General features: G+C 40.2%; 1 protein-coding gene across 3 annotated transcripts in view; it reads right to left on the bottom strand.

The window, feature by feature from the left end:
- The window catches only part of GSK3B (glycogen synthase kinase 3 beta), a 149,944-nt gene that overhangs the window by 18,876 nt on the left and 107,099 nt on the right, over nt 1-23,969 (bottom strand). For 2 of the 3 annotated variants that reach the window (XR_005257191.1, XM_038138908.1), the window contains exons 7-9: nt 23,783-23,880; nt 12,601-12,696; nt 2,296-2,334 (exon numbers count right to left, since the gene is read on the bottom strand). Coding sequence is in view for 2 of the 3 variants with exons in the window: in XM_038138908.1 (XP_037994836.1) it covers nt 2,296-2,334; nt 12,601-12,696; nt 23,783-23,880 (233 nt within the window). In the remaining variant the exon portion in view is untranslated. The remainder of the gene's footprint in view (nt 1-2,295; nt 2,335-12,600; nt 12,697-23,782; nt 23,881-23,969) is intronic. The other variant, XM_038138914.1, reaches the window with a different exon arrangement.

The raw sequence follows: 23,969 nt of genomic DNA on the forward strand, positions 1-23,969 counted from the left end.
AAGCAAGGAGAAACACGTTGTCTGGCTAGGTCTCATCTCTTTGTTGACCAGAAGCAAGTCAGAGCAATTAAACCTCTCACTGCCCAGCAAGCTGGAACAAACTTGCGGTTTGCTAATCAAAGTCCTGCAGTAAGTGTGGGAAAATCCATTCCTGGGGTTGAGAAAGGGTTAATTGCAACGCCTTGCACTAGAGTGAAGGTGCAATGCCAGCAAGAGACTTCATGAGAGCGCACTCAGAAAAACAACTTTGAGAATGAAGGGGAAACTCATTCAAAAATCATGACAAACACACACAGGTGCTACCAGCCATGCATATGGGGTGGAGTGAAGGTGGGGAAGAAGGTTCAAAATGAGCAGGATTCACTGAATGTAAAAATATAATACAGCCCCGCTACGGTTTTGGGTTGGGGTTTTTCTGACTAGTGAAGGAAGTCTTACTAACATGGACTTTTGCAGGCAGGCAGGTCAGACTGTTGCTATGGAGGCTGCTGTTCAGCTTTGGAGAACAACAAGGAAAGCACGGGTGGGGTGCAGGAAATGTCTAGCTCCAATTTACAAGTTACTCCTTCTGTGACCTTATTCTGGCAAGCTACTCCCGTAAGTTTATAGGGATAATTCCTGAACATTTGGTATTTATAAGGACAGCTGAAAATTGTGTCAAGAAAACCAGCTATTTTAGTCTAACAGATTTTCACTTTGAGTGATTACAAAAAACAGTTCTGCACTGCAGCTTTGTTTTAAGCCTCTAAAAATGGTTCTACCCACTGCTAACCACACTCGCCATACTCCTTTCTCATTCCATTATAAGCAAAACAGGAGTTAATCATGTACATGACCTGGATGGCTTCCTCAGGCACTTGTCTCTTGCTATGTTGCAGGTAAAATGCAGTCTGGGGTGAGGGGAGTAGGGGGGGGCGCAAGTGTTAAGTTCTGATGCCAGCATTTTTTGGTAAAAATTGAGATAATGCAAAATGCCTTTGCACCAGTGCAGGTGAATTCAAGTCACACAGCACCAAGGAGAGAAAAAAAAATTAGTGTGTGACATGCTAGTTAATCACAGATGAAAAACTTGCACAGACACTCCTTTAGGAGGTTTTAAACCAGGCATATATGCTCTCTTGAATGGGAATCAAGCACGAAAGCCAAGTTCTGCAGGGACTGAAATTTCCCGCCCCTGGTACCCAGCTGGGCCAGCAGCACTGGGTTTGCTGCAGTGTGTGCTGTGCTAACTAACTTGAATGGCAAGGAATCCTGACTAGCAAAGTCAGGGAGCCATGTACAGGAAGACCTGACTTTATTCCTACTACCAGGTTATTGCAAAACAAACTGCAAAGTTTTCACACAAGGCCTATATTGACAAAAAGAAAGGCCTTAGCTTAACACTGTTGGCAGAGAGCCTGTACTGACCACTGTGTTCCTGAAAAGGCAGCAGAAGCTGCTTTGTGCCCGCTGCCTGCAGAGCTTGTGACCACAGCACACAGAGGATGCAATTATTACTCCCAAGTCACAGTCTGACCAGAACAAAATCCAAGACTGTCTCTAGTTAAAAAAACAAGTCTTCTGGTTTCCCCCCACTTCCACACGGTTATGTAGCACAAATGTGTATGTCTTGAGGTAAACCCACAGAAGTGAAGTTGTTCTGTATTTAACAAGAGGTAAAATTACTGAGGTCTCCCTCATGCACCTTCAAAGTAATATTTTAACAAGTTTGATTTATCACAGCTTGAAACTTTAGTACTTCACTCTTAGCTGTGTTTTTCTCCTCAGTACAGCTCACATATAAGCCACTATACAGATTTTAAAAAGAAAACAATTTTACTTCCTTAAGGCAAAGATGAAAAGCCCTTATATTGAGAAAATTAGTAGGCAGACAGTCACAAATTTGACATATGTAAAAGGAGTACTTGCTTGTCCACCCAAACTCTTCATTTTCAAGTCCTTGAAACCCTAACATGTTTCCTAAACCCTGTTATGAAATGCTCAGCCTGCTTTTGGATCTGGAATTAGTCATTTGGGGTAGGCAGTTCCCAAAGTCTGCCCTAACTGCTTCAAACCAGGAGGGGGGGGAAAAAATATATTAGGAGGGCTCACATAGCGTTCTCCTGCAACAAGTGGTGACTAACACATGAAGCAAGTTACAGGTCTGTGCCCATCTCATCTCTATCAGCTTGTGTTACATTCGCCTGGCTGCTGCCTCAATGATGCAGTTTGAACTCAATTATTGCACTTCTAGCATTTGTCTCCTTTTTTTTCAAGGCTAGGCCTAGTAATTTGAAAAAATATTTAAGTACATACCCGTACTCCTGAGGTGAAATGTCCTGTTCCTGACGAGTCCTAAAGATGATAATGCAGTGAAATAATCCAAACAGGGGGAGTCAATCCAAAAGAGAATAGTCCAGCAAGGAAAAATATAGCCAATATTATAAGAAATCCATGGTGTGGGGGACATAGTAAATGTTTATACAATTAGAAACTTTAAACATCAGTCTCCATAGCAGCAAGTCCAACTTCACCACAGTGTATGCCAAAAAATCGATTGTGCAATGGTGAGGCATAGTATAGAAACATTTCTATATGAAATTTATGTTCCAATGCCAGTGCATTTACTAAAAAAATAAAAAAAATTGAAATCAAAACTCTAACTTGAACTAAAAGGGTAATTGAAATTGCCATAATAAGGAATTTTCAGTCCTCGGTCCTGGATATAAATGTCCACAGAACCAAGTGGCCAGATAAGTTTGTCTCCAAAGATGCATCCCACTTGTAAATCTGTCCCAGACACACAATGTAAACTTTTGGATGGTTTTGGGTTTTTCTCAAAAAAACCCAAATCCCTAGCAATTTGTAATTTATGCTGAAGACGAAGTAAAAATCTGAGATCTATATTTTAAATTTGGATATTTTTAATTTGTGCGCACTACGAGTACCTCAGGCCGCCGCGGATTATTCTCCATTTTGGATTGACTTCCCCCTCCACTGGATTTTGTTTGCTGGCATTATCTCTTTAGGATTCTTCAGGAACTGGACGTACCACCTCAGGAGTGCGGGTATGGACTAAATTTCTCTCTACTGCGGGTTTATTCCCCCTCATACCCGTCGCACCCGTTACTTAAGAAATTTTTTTTCTCCTCAATTTGTCCCCTCTCGCCTCCCTTTTGAATAACACCCTAAGAAATAAAAGCAAAGCCCTCTATGGTCTTTTAGCTCTTCCCATTCAGCAAAGTTCCCCCGGGAAAGCTGCCCAATTCACCCACCGAGAACTACACGAGCCGCTGCTGCCCACAGCAATTGCTACGCCAGCACTTCCATGCCACGGGGCACCGACGCCAAGGCAATGCTGGGGTGATGCTCCGTGGTGGGAAGGGGCAGGAGGATGGACAGACAGTGGGACTTGTGAGCCGTGAAGCCCCTTGCACATACGTCTCAGCAGGAGTTTAAAGTCTCTGTAGTTCTCAGTGAGGGAATCAATTTAGTAAATAATCCGCGGATTATTTTTAGTCTGCGGACTAAAATTTAGTGCACGGACTAAAATCCGGCCCATCGGAGCAAAGTCTGTCTCGGTCTAAAATACATTTGGGTGAAAGCAAAAGAAAAAAAAAAAGAAAAGAAAAAAAAAAAGGAAAGAAAAAAGAGAAACAAAAAACAAAGGAATAAAAGCTAAGTGCACAAAGTGTTTGGGTAGACTAACATTTAGTATGCAGACTAAATACGGCCGGGCAAAAGGCACAGCAAGTCCACAAACAAAATCAAAACCAAAAATAAAACACTGACAGGAACTTTTAAAGCAATCAAATACTACCCCACCGGCGCAGCAATTCATTTTTCTAAAATGAAACAAGACCTTGTGTAAGGCTATTTGTCCACAGGAGGGACCGAAGGCTCAAGTTTTCATTTTAAAAAATGAACCTGTTTTGGAGATAAACAAATGCAAAAAAAAGGCTTTACATACAATATTCTTCAAGAAAAATTTGCACTTGAATAACTCAAAACCTCTTGTTTCTGCAAAGCAAATGAATTTCAGGCTGAGACCCAGGCTGCTGTTTTTTCTTTGGGTTTTGTTTTTGGATGAGTTACAAAAATCTCTGGATGATCATGTCAAATGGAAATGCTGACTCATCCAAAGCCACAGCTTTTGGTGCATTTGTTGGTTTTTCCCTCCCCCCTTCAGATGCCAATAAATCTATACCTCACCAAAAAGCTGAGGGACCAGTGCGAGTTGTTTCTTTGTTCAGGCATGCTAGTGATGCTCAAATACCGACAGACCATAAGAGCGAGTCAGCAAGGCCTGACACACTCCTCTCTCCTTCTTAAGTTCAAATGCTATCAATGCAAATTTTTTAATGTTACTCCCCCCTCATTTTTCTCAACTACCACCTTCTTCAACATTTCAGGCTTAAGTGCCCCATGTGCACTCCACAGTTCTCATCCTCAAGAGACTTCAATTCAGATGACGGCTTTGTGCACGAGCAGAGCAGTCACATTTTATCTTACTAATTGGAAATAGTTCCTAGCAGTGCAGTGGAGTTTATGCCCCTTCTGAATTTTACTTTTCTGCACATATGGAAAGATGAAACAAAAAGGATGGAAAGCACAGAGTTCTCCTATTTCACTTCACTCACATCAGCATTCCACTCTCAAATAAAACCACATGGGGCAAGAGCTAAGTATTGTTTTAACAGAATGGTTGCTCTGACTTTCAATTCATTGACATTCCTCAAACAAACTTTCCATGCACAACACGAGCTCCATCGTCTTGGTGTAATTAAGCCCCAAAGCCAAAGCTTCACAATGTGACACCAAGGTGCTCTTCTAGCCAGTGTGTATTAAAAGACATGATTTCATGCCATCAACCACTGTGCGTCTTGCATGCAGATTGTGAATACTGCCCGCATGCTGTGCTACCTAAGAGAGCAGAGGCTTAGGAAAATGACATCTGTTGCTAACACATCAAGTTTGTGACACCATGGTTAAAAATTTCCTCACCAGCTTCAGACTCACACGCTTTGCCAAGAACCACCCACACCACCGATTCAAGGCTGACAGTCTGTGCACATCCTTTCGACTTGTAAGCACATTTTTTTATTGCACATGAACATTAGGTAAGAGAGAAAGCTCCTCCCTTGACCAAAAGCTTGTACTGTTTACCAGCCAAGTCATCAATGTAGAACATAACCCTCAAATCAACTTTTAAAAAATGCTATCATACAATACAATTACTATGAAGCAGCATTTTGATCACCCAAGTTTAACACAATAAGGCTCATGAGAAACACAACACATTCAAAAACAAAAGAAGAGGGAAGAGACACAGGAAAGACAGCAATGTATGCACTGAGCTCTATCTGGCACAAAAACCCCCCACAAAAAACCCCAAGGCAGCACCTGAAGCTCTTGGGATTAGTCTTGTTCCAAACGCCTGAGAATTTCAGCATGGGATTTCTGAAATATGCCATTTGGCTATTTTGAAGTGTGTAAAACTCACGTGATAAAAAAACAGAGGTTAAAAGATGTCCACAAAAGAGGCACTGGTGTTGGGACATATTTTAAAATATATATATATCCCCTCCAACTTCCTTCTCCAATTAAATCCCTCTATGTTTTTTTTAAAAGCGCCTCAGAAATAGTAAACGCCTGACTAGTCAAGAATTCCTGTCTGATGGCACTTAGGCAGGGGAAAATGAAGTAAAGACAGAAGGGTTAAGTGGCTTACAAATGAGCCAACACAGAACTGGGAACAGGACCAGGAACCTGTCTTCAAAGCTACTTCTTGTTGAGACCACACACTTTTTACTGGGCTCCTTCTACTGAGGACCCTGTGGAGACAGAACGAGCTCGCGTTTATTACCCAGTGCATGTGCTCTGCTTCTGTCGAGCTCCAAAGGAAAGCAACAAAGCTAAGAGGAAAAAAAACAACTCCCCTTCTCTTGAGAGAGAACCCCCAAAAATGTACCTCACCTCAGTGCTCTCAACCTTGCTGGGACACCTGCAATGAATAGTCTAGACAGATGTGTTGCAGTGGCATGGCTGAACAGATGGTACACTGAAGACATGTTTAACTTAGGATTTGATTTCTGTAGTCACTGATGGAAATCTTTTCTTAATGTTGCATTAGTGCTCACTCATTTACTGTTAAGCAGTACTTTCTTTACTGCATACGAATTGGGCAGAGGCAGGGCAATTTATCACCCAGCAAACCTGGCTTCTTTTCTCAGCCATGTAAAATAAGAGATTTACACTGTTAAAAATCATTGCTGCTGCAAAAGGAGCTGGCAAATATGAACTTGCCAGAAAAGCTTTTTTTTTCTTTTAAGTTAGTCTCCAGAAGAGCTGTTTTCACTCTTTGCTTGTAAGTCATTACATATCAAGCAAAAACCAGAGCTGTACTCTTTAGTAAAAGGTCAGGGCACAGTTTCACAACAGGCATAAATCAATTCCAGTTCACGCTGGAAATGGAGTTCTGCCCTTTTGGACATGTAGGTCTGCCCTGGTCCCTTGTCCCAACATCTGCAGTCTGGGCAGAATGGTCAGTCAGATAAAAGAAACTGATCCAAATCCTGAACATGCGTTGTTCTAGAGGTTTTCACCACCCTGCAAAGCATAACGCATTTCAGAAATATGCAGGTGAGAGGTGGAGAACTGACCCCGCTCCATAATGAACTTAATGCCAACTACGGAACTGCAACCAAACAAAGATCTCATCCTCACTGTATCTTTGTTCCTCTACAAAAGAGCAGGCTAAAATCTCAGAAAGAAGAGTCTGCATTTTCATCTTGAATCCAAATCAAAGTCCACTTACAAGATTTTTGACAAAAGAGTTTTCGCTTTCTTTTGTCATCAGTTATAATTAGAAGTGACAAAATGAGCTGTCTGTTTATCTATTTGACTGTTTGGTATTTTTCCTTGAATCTACAGTATGAGCAGTCACTTTGGAAGCATTACAAGCGAAACAATCTGCTTAAAAACTAGACAAGAACAAGGAGAGCAGGAGTAGGACAGGATGAAGACATGAAACCAATTCTGGAGGGTGGAAAAACATGTTCATGAGAGAGACCAGGGTTTACATTCCAATCCCAGAGTGTGGAGAAGACAACAGGACTGTCTGCTACAAGCACAGAATTATTCAACATTCAAGGTACAGTGATTAGTATTGGAGAAACATACATACAGAACAAACATGTACACAAGAGGATATCAAGACTAAAATATTAGGCAAGTATTTTACAGTATCAGCAGAAATTACTTCATAATACAGGCAGAAATATGAATTCTAAAGTCAATATCCAAAGCTACTCTTTAGCACAACCAACTGTGGTTCTGCACAACTTCAGCTGTAGCCAGAACTGGCCAATAGTTTTGGAGAAGTGCCAGAAGGGATGAGCTGCAGTCTGAAGTCTCATCTTAGGCACTGTTTTCCTATGCTATAACCATTTGGCTTAAAGAACAGATAAAAAAAATCCCAAAACACTCTGAACAGTACTAACAATGAAAAAGCCCCTAAAACAAAAATGAAGTGCTTACAAAGTAGGGAGAGATCCTGCCCAAATCTCCCACAAGTTTATTGTGAAGGCAAAGTAGTGTAGAGAAAAGTCCTCCTGTATTTACCCACAAGAGTCCACAACAGAGGGACAGAAATGCTCAAAACTAATCTAAACATGACAGCTTTTCTCCCTGTCTCTTCCACTCAGGCAAATGACTCCTGTCTTTTTCCAACTCAACACTTACTTGGAAATTATTACTCAGACGCCAGCTAAGTATAGATTTGGGAATGGTGAATAAAGCCATTCTCTTGAGTACACTTCAATTTATCTCACCGAAAGTATATTTTTAAAATGCTTGCATGTTTGAAAAACCTTGCAAGTACTTTCAGAACAGGAGAAACAAAGGCAACCAAACCACAGCACACTGAAGAGTCTCACTTTCCATTCTTAAGAGCTGCCTGCAGTAGAAACTGTTTCCATGTCTATACAATGGAGACAAGGCAGAGGTTATGATTAAGTAAAGAAAACTGCCTTTGCTCTTACAACTTTTATTGTTCTGCCATCATGAAACATGGGCATATATATGCATACATATCTTTCATTATCCTGACATTATATTTGCAAACATGTGGCAGTGTCTTTGGGTGGGGAAAAGAAAAAAATCCAAGAGAGTAATTTTCCCTACACAGAAAGGGCCTAAACTACATAATTCTATTACATTTACTTCAATCTTAATAAGATCCTTTACTAGCTAGATGCAAGAGGAAAGGCAGGCTATCCCAGTTGGACATTTTATATATTTCTGGAAGTTATCACAGCACTGCCTTTGTTTTTCATTACTGCAGGGATCTGAGACCTAAAGGTAGCATCTGAGTAATGGCAGGATAAAGGGCAGCTGTAATGGGGCCACGGTCAGTAACACCAATCTACCACGAGCTTATGAAGAATGCCTTTAGACCTTTTGTTGGCTGTCCCACTGTCCCTGCTCCCTCTTCCAAAAGATTCACAGAAAACTAATCACCAGAGCTGAACTTCAACAGCCCTGTGATTTACAGCCTTGTACTTGATCCTGGATTTCCTCCTTGGCTTTCCAGTCACAGAGTTATATGGTATAGATGAAGCTTAGTCCGAAGAACAGAAACAAGTATAAAGATTAGTTGCACAGATCAGACTGCACTTCTGAGAAGAAAGAAAGCTCAAGGGGTCGAGGTGGCTGAAAGACACAGAAGTAAAAATATGACCCAGTAAAAACAATAGCAGCAAATCTCCAGAAAGGGTAGTAACTTCTATTTTATGAGTTGACATCATCGGAAAAAATGGACCAGTTTTCCAACCCAAGATATACCTGAAGACATGACTGTGTGTTTAAAAGCCTACCTACTATTTTCTGACTGTTGTAAGTCAGCCACATTCACACCCCTGCAAAACACTGCTTCTCTTAAAACAGGATGCCACTTACTTCACAGACCAAAGCAGAAAGGCTGTAGGATGCACCTCCATGAATACAAAATATTCTATAAAAAGTGAAAATAAAGGGAGGTTTGGATTAAAAGAACATTAAAGTTACTGAACACACTAGTATTCTGAAAAGGGCCCCCCTGCTAAAGCACCAAAATGTCTTGGATTCCTCCTGTTGAGGCTGGGGTTGTAGGGATAGGTGACAGAGGAAAAGAAGAAGGAAGCTTTGTTTATGAAGAATGGTTTGAGAGATTCCTGGAAAGTTCAGATTCTCTTTTCTTTGGCTAGCCAGGGACATGTTGAACTGCCACCATTAGGTGCTTCATGCATGTAAACAGGTATAAAAACACATACATGCTTGGCCAACACAAAACTGTACTGGAGGCGAGAGAGAGGCCTCTGTAAGTTTTCTAAGGGGAGACTCCAACTCTTAAGTTACAAATTTACTACAATCTCAAATTATCAACAATTTGAAAAATCGGTCTGAAAACAGTTTGCACTGCAAACTCATACTATTCCTGCAGTATAGAAAAGTACTTTTTAGAGTGTTTGTTAGACTTCTCTCATAATTTAAGAAGGAAGGCATCAATACTGTGTTAGGATAATACCAATCTATTTCTACTGAAAAGCCTAAGATTCATCTATGAAGTTAGGATTCCAACATCTGTAAAACTTGTGCTCAAAATTCCGATTTTAGCCCAAAATGTATTGAATCTGAAAAACAATATTTCTTCATAGATTTGTCTGTCTTCAGAGTTAAACAATTTCTCTGTCTATTAAAAAAACCCAGAATATATTACATTGCACTATAGCACCAGTCATCATTCTTCTTCACAAGTAGGTAACAGCAAGTGTAAGCAGATCATCACAGCAATAGTAAGCAGATCATCACAGCAATACTGAGTAGGAAAGCAACATATCCATGACTCCCAGAAATGCCTAAGAGAACAGACCAGAACCAGATACATCCTATTTAAGTCAATATCACAGAATTTCAGATGCAATCTACAGATACTACAGCTTCCAAAGAAAATTCCTAATTACCATCTATGCACACTTTTGCAGACCTTGAAGTCCCCTGAAAACAAGACCTCATTTTTTGTATAGATCACAGGAAACAACCAGTTCCAGACTGCACAGAAACATGCACAGAAACATGCACTGGGCACCTCAACTGCATGAAACTAACTCCAGGCAGGCCCTACAAACCCAACTTTGACAAATACCCATGTTTTATTACACAGCACAAAACAAGGAGAATGCTCTTGTGTCTAAGAGCTTACAGCAGGGAGTGACCATATTCTCAGTAGTTCTCTTTCTAACATGCTGAAAGTAGCTGCCTAGAAGTTATTTCACACATACAAAAAAATCCTTGTCTGCCGAGTCCTCTGGTCATAACTACTCAACAAAAATAGCCACCTTCTGCCTACTGTCATCTTCAATAATTCTGCAGCTTAGATGGCAAAGATTTGTACTTCTGAAGGTGCAAGTTTAAGTCCTGTTGGCAACTAGCTGTAGCAGTCTAGTTACATACGCGGCTGTAACAAAAGAACAAAACCAACCAACAACATTATCACTTTCACTTCTTCAGTCACTCCTGTTTTCGCAAAGTCAAAGCTCTCATGAGGTTTCTGTCACCATTCAATTCTAAGATAGAGAAGCTCTGAGAGGATTGCCTATGCCCACTGACATGTCGTCAGATGTTGTATCAATGCAAATGGGTAAGAAGAACCAATTCTAGGTAATACTACTACTTAAATCTATCATGGCTCAACATGCTCAAATCATTGAAAGGAAAGGACCTTGAGAAGTAATACACCGAGAAGCTAAGAAGATAAGCATCATTACCAGCATCATGCTGGGTAATGCATTTTTTAAATTTAGCATTTGTATAATAAGTACAGACCTCACAAATGAAGTCTCATGTAACCCAATTGCAATAAACTGGTTTAAATGCTATTCTACACCCAGCTGACATCAGGAAGGGCTGTGCACAGAATGAGTTGAGAATGAGAAGCTATGCTGCAAGCACCACTCTCCAAAACTAATTGTGACCTAATGGAGAATGCAAATTTGATCTTCTGGCAAGCTTGTTTCACTTCTTAATTTCACCTGTGATCCTCTCCTACAACAAAAAACACCCATTCTTTATAAATAGAAGGAAGTTCAGTCTTTTCGTGAAGCTTCCATTTGCTAAAAGTTGCGTTCTAAGAGAACATCAAGTGCATACAAATGATTTATAAGACTGTTCAAGCTAAGATAAGCATTTAAACTAACTATGCAACCCAATTCCATGTCCTACAGTACAGCTCTGCACTTTTACTTCACTGTATATTAATTTAACCTCCCCTAATCCAAACGCCTTCAATGCAAGAATTCAGATGCAAACCTAATATTCAGTGCTGCAAGGTTTTTGGGCTTATTCATGTGACTTTTGCCAGGATACAATTCACAGCGGAAGAGATCTCTCCCAGGGACATCATCTGCTCTATTTTTTTTCCCTCAGTCACATAAGGTATTAAAAAGCCTTGCTGGATTTACTAACCTCCCATACTATTATACATCACTTAACCAACACACAGAAAGTAACTCTGAGATGGAAACACAAACCATGGATTAGTGGGGAAAAGGTACATAATTCACTGGAGAAGCTATCACAAGAACAGTGATGTTTAGTACTGCCCTGGCATGTACCTCTCTGGTATATGGCCTGCTATCCATTAGCTCTAATTTGTTTATTCAATGTTTCTGCTGCCACAGAGTATTTGGTCCAAAAGAATCTGCCCTGGACATGTGCTTAGCTAGGCATGCAACTCTCCCACACACAGATATTCCTTTCTTAGCAGAAGGAAACCCTAGTACTGAGATAGGATGGAAACACACTGTGACTATACCAGACATTTCTCAACCAGCCAGAGGAAATGTTAACTACCCAGGCTTCAACTGTTTGAGATTCAGTATGTAATGTATTCCACACCCAGGAGGCTGACTAAACGATTATTACTCTGTCTGAAGTCAAATAGTCATCATTGCTTGACATGTGGAAGACCAATTAATTGTGCAGCAATGTATTTGTTTCATTGTTAGCAGTTTCCTCTTTGGTCATGGAGGTCATAGTATTGCCTGAGTGTACTGCATTGGTGTCTTCCTACAAAAGCTAGATAACAAGAAATCTTAAGAAGTAACTCCAAGAAAAAACATCTCCACTCAACAGCACACCTACAGAAGTATAAACAGAATATTATCTATGAGAGAAGCATTTAAGAAAGTGACTCTCAGCCCTCATCACAATATTTAACAGCACTACAAAAGTCCCACATACATACTGGATCACTTTCCTCATTTCTATGTGACTTCTGTGCGTATCAGCTGACAGCGTGATAATATGTAGAATACTGCAATCTGCTACTAACACACACACCATGATCAAAAAACAAAACAAAACAAAAAACAACCCACCTATAGGCAACCCCCAGACCAAGAGATATTACAATGTACTGCTTCAATACCTCCTTCTCCTCAGCTACATAAAAAGTTTGCAGGTCCCCAGCTTAGTTGAAGGTACCCAGTTTAGACTGAAAGCCACCAAATCACTGAACAAACTGAACAACTTGAATTTTTACTTTCAGCCCATGTCTTTATTATTCAGATCATATAGACTCACCTTAGTCCATGGATGTGCCTTAATCTGAGGAAATTTGAATTCAGTATAGTTTGGATTCATTTCTCTAATTTGCTCCCTTGTAGGCGTTCCCAGAACCTATACAGGAGAAAGAAAAAAGCAAATTGTTTAGATATGCTTCATATGGAATTAGGACTGAAGTATAACCTATCAGACATTGAGACAACTGAAGTCAATCTATGTAACTAGCACGTTAATATAGCGTTGAGAGCAAGACAACAAAACCTTTGTACCCAGGACAGGGAAGTCCTCTCTTTGCGCACTCTTCTCCAGTCTTTGACCACTGTCCAGAGTAAAAAAAGTGTTGTACTCTGTGCTGCTGCCACTTGCCCAGCCAATGGGCAACACTAAGAAAAGCCTGGTTGTCTCTTCATTCCCTCACACCACAAGGCTTTTACACACACTGACGAGATCCCTCACCCCCGGCAAAGCCTTCTCTGCTTCAGGCTGAACAGTGCCAGCTCTTGCAATCTCTCCTCATATGACAGATGCTCCAGCACCTTAATCACCTTTGTGGCCCTTGCTCCAACATCAGTGGTCTCTTGCAGGCAATTGAGTTCATGCTCCAAGCCCAGTGTCAAAAATTTGTCCAAATCTTATAGTTTTTCACTCTATTAAAGCATCTCTCTCTCAAACTTAGCAATATTTTGGTGGGGTAGAGAGTTCACTTTTATCAGGTTTATATAAAACAGTACTACCAAACACATTCAGGGATTGCAGTTCACTGCATATGGTTGATAAAGGATCAGACAAGTAGCACAGACTGCATTTTACAAGTCACAAACACCAGTCCTCTGACAAGCTTAAAAGATCAGCCAGTTACTGCTGAGCATCTCCTCTCCCTGCATACAAAACCATGTGGGTTTGGGCAGTGCTTCCTCATCTCAATATTTCCACATGGAGGACAGACTTAGTTTAAATCTAACTTGGAAGTATCTAAAAGGTACTTTTAGAATCTAAACCACCTGTGGTTTACCTTCACCAAGCTGTATTTCTCATTCCCAGAATCTGCACCATGTTATTTATGGATGCAAATTAGTTTTACGAGAAAAAACAAACAATTGCACTTCTCTTTGAAGGGGTGGGTACATTTTGAAAGGATTTCAGAAATGTCTTGGGGGAATAAGCCTGACAATATGACATTAGTGCTTTCTTTTCAATTAGCACCAAGTGTGAGAGAGTCATTGTCTTCTAGCTATATATGAAAATTGCAAAGTATCTGCAAAAAATCCCATTGTTTACTGCTTGCACCTAGTTCTGGGCACCTCTTTGCTCTGCCAAGAGTAGGGGAGATGGCAGAAGGAAGGAGTGGCTCCTCTGTGCTGGGCTCAGGCTCATCTATATGAAACCTGTAGTGGCACTATTTTGGCCCCATGACAAATCCCTCCACACAGCTTAGCATAATGTTATCACCTCATCTCATCAGACTGCACAGTCACCATCAGGCAACAAATGATCACACGATGCTGGCACTCTACCTTGCTGCTTGATCAAGAAATATCTGGTTACAAATCTTGCTATCTGCATACATTTTCCTTCTGTTATAAGAATAGAAATTACAAAAATGCACTCCAGAAAGTCAGGTAAGGAGGTAAAAGAGCAAGGAAACTGCTGTTTGAGTAATTTGTGCAACAGAGAAACTATCATCAGGTATTATGAACAAAACTTGGTATCTCTTCGCTATTTAAAATAAGAGTTGCACAACACAAAAACATCCTATCCACAAAGCAACCTTTTAAATAAAGAGCAGCAGCAGAGGAAATAAACTCTGCAACTTGTTCAGACAGTTGCTCCTTGGATAACAAAGCTGACCGACAAATTGTACAAAATCAACAATAATGTTTTGTAGATCACATTGCTCATGAAGATTTAAAACCTACCTAATTCTAAAAGCCAAGGGTTATTCTCAGAAATGGCAGCAGATTTTTTATGGCGTGTCTGAAAACTCTGGTCTTGCTTAGGGGGTAAAATAGGAGAATGTCTGCAGATTCCATATGTTTTGCTCAAGTTTCAAAGGAAAAAAGAATTGGAAGGAAAATGTGCCCTTTCCCTACTGGCTTTCTGTCTGGCACCCACAAGAGCATCAGCTACCCAGCTGCCAGCCCTGCCAAGATGGCGCTTCTCTCAAAGCTTTGATGACCATCACTCTCAAACCTTTCCCATTCCAAAAGATGAAGGGATTTCCCAACCCTAAATATTATTTTTTACCCCAATTTGGGATAAAAGTTATTTTTAAAACCTTGGAAGTTTTTTTGATTACTTAAATTAACTTTCTGAAAAATGATGGGCACGTTCTATAGCTCTCTCATGTTTTCTAAAAGCTAAGTTTTCATGCCTCCCTAGTATAAATAATACTTTTTAAAAAGCATGTTTACCTTCTTTACCCTTTTTCTCCTCAAAAAATTCCTTCAATAGCTTTTCTAAGAAGCAGCAAGTAGATTTATTTTAAATTTAGCCCAAATATATCAAACTCGCTTGGTTGCCAAGGCTGCTCAGAAGAGGAGCCTACACAGTGCAAGTATATTTAAAGACCACCTATAGCATCAGATAACTCAGGTTAGATAAGCAAGGACAATTTCATGGAAGAACCTGCAGACAATGCCTATTCATGCATTTCACTAAAAGCACAGCTGTAACTCCAGATGATGGGAGAGGGCAACTCCTAAGATCAAGCCAAGGCATCTAAACAACAGCACTTCAGGTTTCACTAATGCTTAGAAAAGAAGGTACTGAAGAGGGATCATGGTAGCTGAAAGAAGGGATTGTCTGACCTTTCAGCTACATAGCAAGCAGCCTTTGACACATAAAATAGCTGTACAAAAGGAAAAGGGACTACTAGTAGCTACACAGTGTATTTATATTTACTCTGTTCTCTCGAGACCGTAAAACCAGACTGCGCTTCCAGTTTGTACTGATAGCGGATTACAGGAAAAAGAAACCCAACCACAAAACAACACGCCCCAAAACCCAACCAAAAACTGAGAAGAGAAGTAGCTTGGAAGAACAGAAGTATTGAAGACTGTGTCAAATTCAAGTTACAAATTAGAACAGTGGGATGAATAAAGTGATAAACTTTAAAACTGTACCAGTACTTGAAATATCTTGAAGAGGTCAGCAGTGGATCTCTCCTCAGCCCCCAACATACCAATTCTGTTTGCTACATGATTTGAAATTGTACCTCACTGATTTATACTGAATTGTCAGTACATTAGGAATACTTTCAAGTAACCTTGGTAACAGCAATCACTTAAGCTGCTGCAAAAAGTGGTCAAAATTCTTCTTTTGAGAAAGAAGCATGAATTACTGTGATCATTTTTGGCAGCATTACTCCATGAAACAGCTGGTTTGCGTTCCGATTGAATTTCATGTGTTTTAATTTGTGCCCATTCCTCTTGTCCTGTCATGGGATGCCAAAGAAAAGAGGCTGGCTCCCTCTTTGAACCCTCCCTTCACATACTCTGTACTGGTAAAATCCCCACCGATCTTGCAGAAGTCAGAGAAATACAGGGTCCAATACTGAATTATTCAGGTCAATGCAGATTGGCACATACTGTTCTAATTCCTGGGGAATCTTTTGGAAAGTGATTTTATCAAGGAAAAGGTTTATTTTTTTTCTATTTAACACTTGAAAACAAAAAGAGAACTAAAGTAAGTCGTATAATAATAAAAATGCAGTTGTCTGATGGAATCAACGATAACTAGAATAAAGACTCAACTTTCAAATGAATGAAGGGGAGGTCGATGTGAGAATACAAAGCATCTTCCTGATGTGAGAATACAAAGCATCTTCCTGCAAGTCAAGATGCCACGTCAACTAATTTTGCTCTTCATTGCCAATTGTCATTATCACAATCTCTTAAATAAAAATAAAGAAGCATTATCTACTAAGATTAACTAAAGAATATACTTGCTGAGACGTGGACACTGCTCTGATTCTCCTAGGACAAAAACTGAACATAACCAATTTCACAGTATATTCTGTCAAGTTTTTTCCTTGACATTAGGCTGTAATGGATGAAGGTCCCCAAAACATTTTTATTCCACGAACAGGGTTCATGAAGGTAATGGTCTGTATCTCCTGCAGTTAAAGAAAAGCTACAATAAAGAAAGGCTCACAAGAATGTCATCCTTACCAAACACGAAGGGGGATTTATGAACCTGGAATCAGCCCTGAACTTGAATAAAGATTTTCAGTTTATGTTTTTCCAATCAACTTTTTTAGGAGGAAAAGATGGATTATTCAGCTGCAAAAGACACTTCAGTTACACCTCAGTACCAAGACAGCTGCTGCCCACACCTGCTTCACTATGCAAAACTGCGCTGAGTCATTTATGACCAAACCCACACTGTTGCAATAGAAGAGGAAAAGGAAAACTGCAAGAGTTTCAACAAATCCCAGTGGAATAAAGGCCCTTTATGACAACCATTGTTACTGCTGAACATTTGCCAAAATGTAATCAGTTAGAAGCATAGGGACCTTGGTTAGAACCAAAGGTTCAGAAGCTCCAGCTGGTAGTAACTGAACTAGAGAGGGGAGAATGTGATAATTTAAATCAGAAGCCTCTAGAAAGCCATGGTTGCAGTAGTATAGTGGTTTTCCCTGGGAAAACTGCAAGTTTATGAAGAAATGTATTCCTTGAAGTCTGATGTTTATGGCTTACCAGATGGCATAATTAATACTTCTGCAAACATGACTGCACCTCTTCAGAAAGTTGTGAGAGGTGTCCCAATAGTTATTTAGAAAACTCACAGTGTAGCATCTCAAGCAGTTAACACAGCCTGAGACAATACTTCAAGAGGTCTGTGGTAGAAAGTAAAATAAACTTACTCACTTCATATACACTTCCTTTCAAAAACACTTTCTTGCCAAGCAATGAAAGCCAGCTAAATATAGATATTTTTTCTATTCATAACACGAAAGGAGCTATACATCAGGAATAGGAAGAAACCCATTGTCACCGCTGACATGAATATAATTGCCCATCAACTTTTTATACTGCCTGCCTGCAAGCACTGGAAATGATGAATTAAGTGAGGCACAGGAACAGCCAAGTTGTGATGTGGGGGGACATCAGGGAAAAAAAAGCCAGGAGCCTTCCCTTAGGGCTGAGGACAGAATCCATGTGAAAGCCCATGTCGGCACAGGCAGGTCATCAGCACAGGACCACATCCAATAAAATGAAACTCTCTCCTATGGCTTACTCTCCCGGAAGAGAAGGCTCCTCTCTGCCCATTAACTACTCTGACTGGATTTATTTTATTTCAAAAACTGAGCCCAAAATAGTACCTTGACATTTGAGCATGAGCCATATATTATAATTGCAGTCTATACTTAGCATTAGGCACAGTAAAACTGTCAAGAGCCCAAAAAGTTACACATGAATAGGATTCCTGATACTATTGAACTTGCTTTTTCATACATTTTTTCCCCCTAGCTCCCCCTTACCCAGGGAACTATGAGAAGATGATTTTATTATTCCTCTTAAATTACCATGAAATGCCAGTTTTGGTGCAAGGAATAATCACAGTGCAGTAAAAACCAAAAAACTCAAAGCAAACACCACCCCCACCCCGTAACCCCCACATCTTTCCTGCAGTTTTCACAAGTTGGTTGATTCATCTCATACTCTAAATAGAAGCACATGGAAAAAAATATTTCCGGTAAAGAAAACACCAGGCAGATTGGCTGATGCTGTCCTCCCCATGTCCCAGGGCTGCTCAGATAATTACTGCTGCTTCATTCTTTTGACAGATCTTTTTTTTTTTTTCCCCGCTTTTGAGAGGAGTATGGGGAAGGTACTAAACATAAACTTTGAGAAGATAATTATCTTGGAAACAAACCCGTTACCCTTCTGAGATTCACTTCCTGCAAGAGGAATAAAGAGTAACCACTGTCTGCAGGAACTGTACTTGAACACGTTTTAAGTTTGGAAAGCATATGCCAGCCAGTTTTACCTTGATGGGTCTGGGATGCTGTAGAGCTTGTGAGGCCAGGAATGCCAACAAACTCCCAAGCTTTCACAGGGAGCAGTCCTCCCATCCACCACTGCTGCACTGCAAGCTGTGCACAGGATACTGAAGACTTACGAAAGAGTCTGTCCTGACTGAATCTCAAAGAAAAAAAAAAATCACTCTTGTGGTCTAAGTGCTCCTTCTTTCAAACTGTATTCAGCAGGGTCTCACTTGCACAGTGGATTTTAAATAGTGAAGTGGCAACTGCCACCCTCCTGGGCTGCTGGAAGAATCCATCAGGTACAAGGCTGCATGACTGCTCTAAGGCGTAGTATTTACTTGTACATAATTTCTTTATGGGATCACTGATGAAATCCACACTACCACCACTGTGACTGTTTCAGAAACTGAGCACATTTCTGAAGGAGATGTCACTTGAAAGCCAGTAGGGGCATGAATTTTAATGAATATATTGGGTTACCCACTTGAGATATTCCCAGCGATGGGACAACCTAATATTTGGGATAGCAAGCAAGAGCTAAAAATAAAAGAGTCACCATTGAAGATCAAAATTTGGAAAAAGCACATGATTTCTCTCCTGTAATAGCGTAAGTATTCAAGAAGAGTGTACTTGGGTTAAAATACTTCTTCAGATGGAGCTCCAAGACAGTACTCCCTGATAGCAAATATCATTTTGTCAGGGGTAAGTGGTCAAAGTTCTCTCTTTCCCAGTCAGACTGAGAACACGTGGAAAGACCATATTTAAAGAAATAGGAACAAGTGGAAAAAATTTAAAAGAGGACTGTCTTCTGATGCAATTGAACGTGATGCTGTGGTTCTAGAGGGGCACAGTTTTTCAGAGCAGTTTGCAAATATGCAGTAGGTCTGGAAAAACTCCAGGTGCAACTATATGGAGAAGATATTGCAAGACTGCTTGAAATGAAACTACATTAAGCCTATTGAAAGTGTCTCAAAATCGGTCAAAAGCCAAAAATGCTTGTGATGCAGCAAGGGACTGAGGATGCTGAGCATATGGCCTGCAGGAAGGGCAAACTCTGCCAACTGGTACAGCACCACAAACACAGCTAAAGAGAGGATGTCATCAAAAACTGCATGAGAAAGGAGAACTAATTTAATGTGATGGCATTTTGAAGTCATTATCCAGTCTAATGCAAAGAACTTCACAGCCAGGTGTAGCATTCACTTGCTGTGTTGTGAAATAAACTCTGAATGATCAGAGCTGAGTAAGCAACTGAAGAGAAAACGGAAAAGTTTATCTTGGCTCAAAAAAAAAATGCCTCAAGTGTAACTGCGGCTCAATCTTGAATTGATAAGAGCCAGCAGTAAAGCTTCTAAGCTGACCTCTTCCTGCAGTGGAATCAACCAAATATAAAGGATGAAACTCTGACATATTTCCAAATGTGTGGGTAAGTATTTTCTTACTATAGCCCATGTTTGGGAGTTTAAAATACACCATCTTCCCTGCCCCTAAGTTTTAGACACACAACTCCAATGAAGCTATCTGAAAAGCAGGACCTCAGACAGTCAAACAGCAGCTCCCAGGTCCCAACCCACAAGCTTCTACCAAGCTCACTGCTATTCTACAACTGTCAGATCCCACAGCTCTGCTCCTCCCACAGCCAGCTAGCATTAAAATAAGTCTGTGTTACAATGAAAGCTTGAAATACTAATTTTCTATGGCAGCAAATGGAAGAGGTGGATGCCATCTGTCAAATTTTTTTTAATGAATCCTACCCTAAAGGAAACTTTATACAACCTCACGTTTTACATGTTGTGCCAAGATACAGCATTTCTGATAATTTTTATGCTGCAGAATTGCATGTCCTCAGCCGTACTGAGGCTACGAAACTTAAACTCACTCACATGGTTGCTTCTTTTATACCATCCTTTTCAAATCTGAGTTGAATTTCAGCATCATTCTGGAAGTGCTAAGAGCAGAATGTTTCATCTCTTCTTTGCAGAATTACACAAATCTTCTTAATTCGATTATTGGTCATTTTTAAAGGATACACAGTAGATGGGACAGATACCTCCCAACAGCTGGCAGAATGGAGAAAAAATTTACCTCACTTTCTACTTTTTCCCCATTTTCAAAAGGTGAGGAAAACTTTGGGGTAAACACACTTTTCCCCTCTGCTCCCACCATGAGAAATACTTGTAAGTGGATACAGTGTTACAAGGGAAGCACCTTGCTATCCTGTTCCTAGACAGGATATTTTTCCACAGCTGTTGATCTTGTACACAACAGTCTCAAATTACAACTTTTCTCTGTATTCCCACCTTCACCTTCTGCAAGGGCTTTTCTGAATAGTTTTTACAAAACTTCCCAACAGAAGATTAGGGAGACAAGGGCACTGAAAAGCAACCCATTTCTCCAGTTTGCACTCAACTTCTCTTCCAGTCTTGCCTTCAGAATATACGCTGTATCGGTAACAAATACTGTCAGAAGAACACGGTGCCCACCCATTCAGGCTCACATTTTACATGACACTTACTTCAAGTTTCGGTGAATATCCTTTTTTGTCATTACTGCTGTAAGATTTAGAGTACTTTTTCCCCAGACTTTCCTAAAACATACTGCCTCAGTACGTTTTGTTTCACTTCACTGCTGTCTGTAGCGGACTACATATGTAACAGATGATGAGAAAACCCCAGCACAACACAGGTGTGAATGGTCATTAAACATCCCCATTTCTGTATTTAAAGAAATTAGTCAGAAGCTTGTTTCTGTGAGGGTATCATAATTTCAACCTGTAATTTACTGAAATACCCTTTACACTGGGTACTCCTTCAGTTGCCTTGAGAAATATCATCAGCTTGCCAGTACTATATATCGTCACTACTATGAGTTAGCCAAGAAAAGTTACCACCACAGATGGTACAATTTCACTGAAATTTTACTTCAGCAATTTTACTGAAGTACTCCTCTGCTCCACTTCAATACAACTGAAGTGCAAACAATTAAGTGCCACAACTGGAGAATACATGTGCTGTGAAATTACTGGCTCATAAATGTTTTCTTCAGGAGTGCAGAACTGATGTTGACAGCTTCTTAGCAAATCAACCAAGCCACAGATTTCTGCTTGCCAAGCATGTCAATAATAAGAGACCATCTATCTCCTCATTATTTTACTTTCACATTGTGAAATCAAAGCAATGGTAGGGCAGAGCACTACGGTTTTGCCAATAAGGTCTCTCTACACTCAGATTTCTGATCAAGCCATGGACAGTCACCATGATATAAAGTTCTATTTACAAAAACTCAGCTGGAGGTTGGGCTCTTCTTGTGGACAACAAGTGAAAAGATCAGAGGACATAGCCTGAAGCTGCACCAGGGAAAGTTTAGGCTGGACATTAGAAGGCATTTCTTCACAGAAAGGGTGATTAGATATTAAAAAGGATGCCCAGGGAGGCAGTGAAGTCATTGTCCCTGGAGGGGTTTAAGGAAAGACTGGATGTGTCATTTAGTGCCATGGTCTAGTTGACATGGCAGAGTTGGGTCATAGGTTGGACTTGATCTCAGAGGTCCTTTTCAATCTTGCTGAGTCTTTGATTAGTTTTTCTTTAGTTTTTCAGGACTGTAGACATTCATCAAAAAACAAACCAGGACTTTTCAGAAATGTCCAAAGGCAAACACCACACGTTGTCACACAAAATCCTGAGGAGGTCTGGTCATCTGAGGTGGACCCCTTCACATGTCACAAAAGCAGTGCAGCAAAAAGCAGCACACCACTCCAAGACATTTCTCAAAAGTTAAAAATATTGTCACTTGTACCATCATCAGCCCTACATCTGAAAGCAAGTCTAGTTTTTTTTAGTGTTTCCTAAGCAAACTGAATCAACGTGGATAAACTGAGTTTGACATACACCGGGCAGAAATGCTATAAGAAGACATCAAGAAAGTCACAGGAGAAGTATGTGCAAGACATGGAGTCTCCAGAGGAAAGCTGCTGACTGGAGGATGCTGAGCAGAACAGACAAACTCACTGTAACAGAAGCCCGGTTTACATGGTCAAAACCTAGAAGAGATGGGGTGACAGTCTAGAAATGTCACAGCACACTCCTGAGCTTCAGCCCATGTCCTTCAGGCAGGAGAATGACCAGTCAGTGTTGGTTCATGTCATACACTCTCCTAGGACAGCGACAAAGACACTGGCAGCTTTTCTAGTCAATGACACAGATAAGTAGGAAGTTCTTCACCTACAAATTTGGGTTTTGAGGTGCTTTTCAGATGCATGCCACACAAATATTTAAGCAACAAGGAAGTGGTAAAATCAAGGAGGAAATTCTCTTCATACAGTGCCCTCATGGTGATGAAATCAATAAAGCTGAACAGTATGTGTACACATCTTATCCTCTGTAATAATGCCATCTTATTATGTGCACAGTACAGATTGAGAAGAAAATGATACTGCTCTCTCTGGAAATCTTGCTTCCTTCACTGCAGAAGTTGAAAAAGGTAGAGCAGACAAGGGTGCTGGGAAGTCAGACACCAATCTATGAACTATTCTTCCATACCTCCAATTTGAGAACCACAGAATATTCACAGCTTTCCAAATGAAATAAATCAAGATGTGCTTGGACGCAAGTGATATATAAGTGATAAATAATTACAAATTTTGACGCATTCTTTATTTTACCTTGAAAAACAAGACTCTTCAGGTGGAAGGCACCTTTGCCCTACATGTCCTGATTCTATATCTGCAAAAACAAGTGCCTTTTCCCATCTTTCATTTTAAAAGTGCTAAGAGGAAGGAAGAAGAGAGGGCAACTACATACGTGAAGAATCTGGCATAAGGAATTTAATAACACTGTTTTCAAAGCCAAGTATTAACTGTGTGCAACAAAGGAAAAAGAGACGGACTCCTAAAGAACGAAAATCTTACATTAATAAATATTGACCCAGTAAGTAAGCACTTTTTCCATGCAGACTGGAAGTGCAATCCTCTATGATGGAAAAAGCCCCAATATATATCGTTATGCATAACTGCAAGAAGAGGAAGTAAAGATCATCAACATAGCATGAGAGGTTCTCAACACAGCATGAGAACTGTTTTCAAACACTTTTTACATGCAAAACCCTGTACAATCATGTCAGAATATATGTATGTTCACCAGTTTATAACAGCTCATGTTTTCATACTGATTCCCAAGGAGTAATGCAGTCAAAACAACACTTAAGATTCCATACCTTGATTATTTCCACCAACTGATCCACACCACTGTCACCTGGAAAGATCGGTTGTCCTAGTAACAGTTCAGCCAATACACAGCCTGCTGACCACACATCTAAAAAGGGAAAGGTGGAGGACAGGGAAAGGTATCAGTAAAATATACATATTAAGCCATTCATAAAAAAACCAGCCATTTTAAACTAC

Source organism: Motacilla alba, chromosome 1 (assembly GCF_015832195.1).
Source record: "Motacilla alba alba isolate MOTALB_02 chromosome 1, Motacilla_alba_V1.0_pri, whole genome shotgun sequence".
NCBI classification, from domain to species: domain Eukaryota; kingdom Metazoa; phylum Chordata; class Aves; order Passeriformes; family Motacillidae; genus Motacilla; species Motacilla alba.